The sequence below is a fragment of the Orycteropus afer genome, unplaced genomic scaffold (genome assembly GCF_000298275.1).
Source record: "Orycteropus afer afer isolate SDZICR_OR568_19922 unplaced genomic scaffold, OryAfe1.0 scaffold00250, whole genome shotgun sequence".
Taxonomy (NCBI): domain Eukaryota; kingdom Metazoa; phylum Chordata; class Mammalia; order Tubulidentata; family Orycteropodidae; genus Orycteropus; species Orycteropus afer.
Window position 1 is genome coordinate 545,537 of NW_006921837.1, and position 6,587 is coordinate 552,123.

General features: G+C 40.5%; 1 protein-coding gene and 1 non-coding gene across 2 annotated transcripts in view; both read right to left on the minus strand.

Moving 5' to 3' along the window:
• Positions 1 to 6,587, minus strand: part of EXOSC7 (exosome component 7) — a 76,094-nt gene that overhangs the window by 27,320 nt on the left and 42,187 nt on the right. Inside the window, exon 5 of the mRNA XM_007949700.2 lies at positions 3,138 to 3,303. Coding sequence (XP_007947891.2) covers positions 3,138 to 3,303 — 166 coding nt within the window. The remainder of the gene's footprint in view (positions 1 to 3,137; positions 3,304 to 6,587) is intronic.
• LOC122150825 lies at positions 145 to 251 on the minus strand. The gene has a single exon (XR_006163875.1). It is a non-coding gene; the product is annotated as a U6 spliceosomal RNA (small nuclear RNA).

Sequence of the window (6,587 nt, forward strand, 5' to 3'; positions counted from 1 at the left end):
AAGTTCTCTTCCAACAAATCCTGGACAATTTTCTCAGTGGTTTTATTTTTCTCTTCCTGTTCTGGAATTCCAATGACACGTAGGTTATTCCTTTTGATGGTATCCCACGTGACCCTTAGGCTTTCTTCATTTTGTTTTGAACTTAAAAATATGGAACATTTCATGAATTTGCATGTCATCTTTGCACAGGGGCCATGCTAATCTTCTCTGTATCATTCCAATTTTAGTATATGTGCTGCCAAAGTGAGCACCAATTTCAATCTTTTTTCTACTTATTATGATGTTGCTTATTGGCCCAACTGTGTGAGGATTCTGCTTTTCTTTATGTTGAGGTGTAATCCTTACTGAAAGCAGTAGTCTTGGATCTTCCTCAGTAAGTGCTTTAAGTCTTCCCCATTTTTAGCAAGCAAGGTTGTGCCATCTGCATATCACAAGTTGTTAATGAGTGTCCCTCCAATTGTGATGCCATATTCTTCTTCACATAGTCCAGCTTCTTGGATTACATGCTCAGCATACAGATTGAATAAGTATGTTGAAAGGATACAACCCTGACACAATATTTCTTGATTTTAAATCATACAGTATCCCCTTGTTCTGTTTGAATGCCAGCCTCTTGGTCTATGTACAGGTTCCTCATGATAAAGTGTTCTGGAATTCCCATTCTTTGTAATGCTATCCATAATTTGTTATCCACACATCAAATTCCTTTGCATAGTCAATAAAATACAGGTAAACATCTTTCTGGTATTCTTTGCTTTCAGCCAAGATCCATCAGACATAAGCAATCATTCCTCATTCCACGTTCTGTTCTGAATCCAACTTCAATTTCTGGCAGTTCCCTGTTAATATACTGCTGCAACCATTTTTGAATTATCTTTAGCAAAATTTTACTTCTGTATGATATCAATGATATGGTTTGGTAATTTCTGCATTCTGTTGGATCACCTTTCTTTGAAATATATCTCTTCCACTTGCTTGGCTAGGTAACTATCTTCCAAATTTCTTGGCACTGCATCCATTTGTTGAAACATCTCAGTGGGTATTCTGCCAATTCCTGGAGCCTTGTTTTTCACCAACTCTTAGAGTGTAGCTTGGATTTCTTCCTTCAATACCATTGGTTCTTGATCATACACTACCTCCTGAAATGGTTAAACATTGACCAATTATTTTATACAGCGACTCTGTATTCCTTCCATCTTGTTTTGATGGTTCTAACATTGTTCAATATTTTACCCATAGAATCCTTCAGTACTGCAAATTGAAGCTTCAATTTTTTTCTTCAGTTCTTTCGGCTTGAGAAATGCCAAGTATGTTCCTTCCTTTTGGTTTTTTAACTCCAGGTCTTTGCATACTTCATTATAATTACATTACTTGGTATTCTCAAGCTGCCCTTTGAAATCTTCTGTTCAGATCTTTTACTTCATCATTTCTTCCATTTGCCTTAGCTACTTTCCTTTTAAGAGCAAGTTTCAGTCTCTTCTGTCAGCCATGTCTTTTCTTTCTTTCCTATCTTTTTATTGACCTTTTGCTTTCTTCACGTATGATGTTCTTGATATCATCCCACAGCCTGTATGGTCTTTGGTCACTGGTGTTCAATGTGTGAAATCTGTTTTTCACTTGGTCTCTGCATTCAGGTGGGATATACTCAAAGTCATACTTTGGCTCTTGTGGATTTAATTTTATTCAGCTTCTACTTCAACTTGCATATGAGCAATTGATGGTCTGTTTCACAGTTGGCCCCTGCTTTTGTTCTGACTAATGATAGCATCTCCATTGTCTCTTTCCACAGATGCAGTCAATTTGATTCCTGTGTATTCCATAATCTGGTGAGGACCATGTGTATAGTCATGATTTATGTTGTTGAAAAAAGGTATTTCCAGTGAATAAGTCTTTGGTCTTGTAAAAGTTTATTATGCGATCTCTGACGTCATTTCTTTCACCAAGTCCATATCTTCGAACTATCAAAGCTACTTTCTTTTCAATTTTCACATTCCAATCACCTGTAATTACCAATGCATCTTGACTGCACGTTTGGTCAATTTCAAGTTGGTACTACACAAGTTGGTAAAAAATCTTTAATTTCTTCATCTTTGGCTTTAGTGGTTGGTGCATAAATTTGAATAATAGTAATATTAACTTGTCTTCCTTGTAGGTATATGGATATTATTCTATCACTGACAGCACTGTACTTCAGGAAAGACCTTGAAATATTCTTTTTGATAATAAATATAACTATTCCTCTTCAATTTCTCACTCCCAGCATAGTAGATCATATGTCTATCCAATTCAAAATGGCCAAAACCAGTCCATTTCAGCTCACTAGTGCCTAGCATATTGATCTTTATGCTTCTTACACAAAAGCAAAATTATAGCTGTACAGAAAAGTTTCGGTCGAGTGCCAAAAACCAGGGAGAGGTGCATTTGGGAGAGAAAGCACAAGGGAGGGACTAGAGGACTAGACTAGAAAAGACTCCCAGAGATGCAGACCCTGGAGGAAGGGGGAGGCAAGACCTCTGTGTTCTCATCTGGGAAACGAGGGCTCAGTGCACACAGGCTCTAGGGTGCTTTCAAGGAAGAATGGCATAGTGAGGTCAGGAGCAAGTACTGGCATCAAGCAAACGTGGCTTTGAGGCCCAGTACTACCACTTACTAGCTGAGACTCCTTATGCTAGTTACTTAACCTCTCTGTGTCTTAGTTTCCTCACTTGTAAGTTGGGAAAATTAATAGCGCCCACTCTCAAAGGGTTTCTAAGTTTTAAATAAAAATACACGTAAATAACTTAGAATCATTCCAAGAAGAAGAATGGGCCATCTTGTCCAAACTTTGTCCATCAGGTCTGTCTGGAACCATCTAGAGGGTGTCTCTTGTTTTTTCTTTCCCTGATAACATCTGCGGATAACTTCAGGTGCTACTATGACACGACTGTTTGTAATTGTAGTACAGGATAGTATTATATGTATGTTACTACATAAATATTACATCCCATAAAAAAATCATGACAGCAGACCGTCTTTTCCCAACTAATCTCATCCTGGAATCAAAACATCCACCTAAAAGGGAAAAAGTACTAGGATGAAGGTAGGACAGTTGGTCTCCAATAAGGGAGAGAGTGGCTAGACAGCAGCATGGCACTCACCAGCACATCCACATAGAGGATCCAGCAGTGCTCCCGAGGACTAATGCAGAGGGACTTCAGGTCAACGCTGCCCTTATTGTTAAATATCCGGTAGAGCGTGTTAGCAATCTCTGTGCCAAGGTCGTCACCTCCTCGGCCTTCAAATTCAGGGGTGGCATTGGCTGAACTACACAGAATGACAACAGAAAAGCTGGGTGAGTCTTTCCAAATGCAAAGACCAAAGGGGCAAGGCATTATTCCAGTTTCCCTATGCAATGATGGAAGAGGCAGCAACTGCCAAGAAAAGTCTCTGAAATGAGGAGAAAACAGTATCTTCCACCTCTCCAGCCTCCAGACACATACCAGCACTGTGCCTTGGATCTGTCAATGTATGTTATGGAAGTTCCCACTGACTTCTAACTGAAACCATCCCTATCCAAACAGAAACAAGAGAGTGATGGTAAACGGAACCTCGTCCAGTAATTATTAACTCTCTTATCTTCAAAGTATAATAAACATTATTCTCTGGCAGGCCCAGGAAGTTGGAGGCCTAGAGTCTGGCTCATAGAGGGGATGCATTGTATATGCCTTCCCCAGTTTTCACAGCCTTAGAACGCACTATGGTACTCTCAACATAAAAACCACAATGTAAGTATAATAATCTTTCTGAAATGGTTTAGAAGATCTATATGACAGTATGCCAGAGTCATGCCATAAACTTTAAATTAAAATAAGAGAGAACTGGCTGATTAAATATTAAGTTACCCCTTTCACTTTATTTGATATTTTTTGAAGAGGAAAAACTTCCCTTCTGGCCTCTTGACACTTATGCCCCAATTACCTCAACAAAGAATGAACAGGATTCAACATTTGCCACCACAAGCACTAAACAAAGTGTTTAACTAGAAAATTTTTCAGGGTTTGGCTTAATACAAACAAACCTTTAATATATCTGGGAGATAAGTGAACATTCCAATAATCCATTTACTACAACAACAAAGGCCCAGAAAAGTAAGAACCAGCTGTATCAGGATAAACCAAACCAACCTCACTGCCATCTAAGTCAATTCTGACTCATAGCAACCCTATAGGACAGAGTACAACTGCCTTATTGAGTTTCGAAGGCTGTAAATCTTTGTGGAAGCATACTGCCTCATCTTTCTCCCATGGAGCAGCTTGCCGGTTTGAACCACTAACCTTTTAGTTAGCAGCCAAATGCTTTAACCACTGTGACATCAGAATTCCTTTGTAACAGGACAGGCTCTATAAAATCAAATATTAAAGCTTTCTGATCTCAACCCATCTGCCTATCCACTCAACTGTCTGGAAGGTACCCAGTCCTGTGATAGGTACTGGGGATCTAAATATTGAGGAAGGTAGACGCAGACCCTAAGCCAGCAATTCCAGGGAAGTAAGGGGAGTAAGGAAGGAGCTCTGGTGCTAAAGTGGTTAAGGCATTTGGCTGCGAATTATAAATGTTGTTGGTTCAAAGCCACCAGCTGCTCCAAAGAAGAAAGATGAGGCCATCTGCTTCTGTAAAGATTCACAGCCTTGGAAACCCAGTGGGGATTGCTATGAGTAGGAATGGACGTGATGGCAGTTGAGTTTGCTTTTGATTTTCGGAAGGTGAGTGTTAGGACAGAGAGCAAACAGCAGGGGGCGCATTAGTGCCGAGGATTGAGAGACCTCAAATCTGAAGACAGAATGAGTTAGGCAGGCCTGAGAGAGGCAGGGTGATTCCAGGCAAAGCAAACAAGCTGTGTGAAGACCCAAGGCTGTGCCTCCCTGGCATTTATGTAACACTGAAAGAAACCTCACTTGATATATTTAAAAGTCCCTTTTGTCTAGTCCACTCTAATTAGGTGTAAGAATGAATCCTAAAATAATCAGATTGCATCGCTGATGAATCCTAAAATAATCAGATTGCATCGCTGTGTAATTACTTTGCTTCTCTAATTATAGTCTTCCCTTACCACTATCAGCAGCACAACTGCAATGTAAAATCCCCAAGGGAAACTTCATTACTGCCATAGTAACCTTCTGTTTCCTCACTGCCTCTGCCTGCCTCAGTCACCAGGCTGTGAAAAGCAGCTCATTTATGGGGAAATATTCAAGTCACCAAGGACCAAGCTTATTTTGCACAAGCAGCAAAACACAACCTGTTTCTGGTGTAGACACCAAGCAATCAGTATGAACTCTCACCTTTTAAGTGCTTAAAAACACATCTATACCGATCTCTGTGTAGCCAACCTAGCCAGTGATGCTTTTGCTTAGAATGTGAACTTGTTCCTCAACATAGTGGGCTACATCCTTCCGCGTGTGACTAGTTACTTGGGGATTAATGCTTTGACCTTTCTACAGCCATAGAGGGTGAGTCACAGAACTTTCAGGTTCACCTGTCTGAATTAGTCTTCATCAAAAACCACCCCCATTGTTTGTTTGGGAGTTTTTGTTTTGTTTTGTTTTAGACACTGGGCTAATTTAAAGTAGAAATATCAGCCTTCTAAAATGGGTTTTATTTTCACTTTTAACCTGTCATTTTTTCAGCACAGCTTGGGCAGCCAGACATAGAGAATGGTGCAGAGCCCAGAAGACCATGGGAAGCTCCTGTCTGGATGGCACACTGACCATGGAATAACCCTGAGAAGGAGGCTGGGAAAATAGAAGGCAATTTTCTAAGGTGGGGGATGGAGCGTGGGGCTTTAGTGACATACGAAAAGCTCAGAGACCCTGTATTCTGCCAAAGGATAGAGAGGCGGGATCCAGAAGCACTCACAAACACCCTTTCTGACAGTGTTAGAAGCACAGACCTGGAAAAGCCTTAGTGATCATCTTCAGTAGACAAAAATTCAAATGCCTGCAGCCATCAGATACGTAACTATATGCATCTAAACAAAAGGCCACATGTAATTAGCAGGCAGTGGAGACTGGCAAACCTTCCAGCCCTGCCAAAAGGCATTTCAATTTACCTTTGAAAAAATTCCATATGCTAAACAAAAATCTCATAGATGGTATTTAGCCTACAGCAGCATGACCCTGTGAGAGCTTTCATTTTACAGGAAAGGAAACCCTAACAACTTTTTTGAATGTTTATTATGTGCTAGAAACTATCCTCCAAACTTAGGTGTATAACTCATTTAATTCTCACAACAACCCTGAAGTAGGCACCATTGTTGTTGTTGTTATGTGCTGTGGAGTCGGCCCGACTCATAGGGAATCCCTCCTTGGGTTTCCGAAGCGGTATCACTACGGAAGTCAATTGCCCAACCTTCCTTCCAAGGAGTAGCTGGTGGGTTTCAACTGCCAGCCTTCTGGTTGGCAGTCAAGTGCCTTAGGCACTATGCTACCAGAGCTCCTAGGCACCATTACTGACCCATTTTAAAGACAAGGAAACAGAGTCTCAGAATGGTAATTTATCCAAAGTCATGCAACTAGTGACTGTTGTTGTTGTTATGTGCTGTCGAGTCGGAC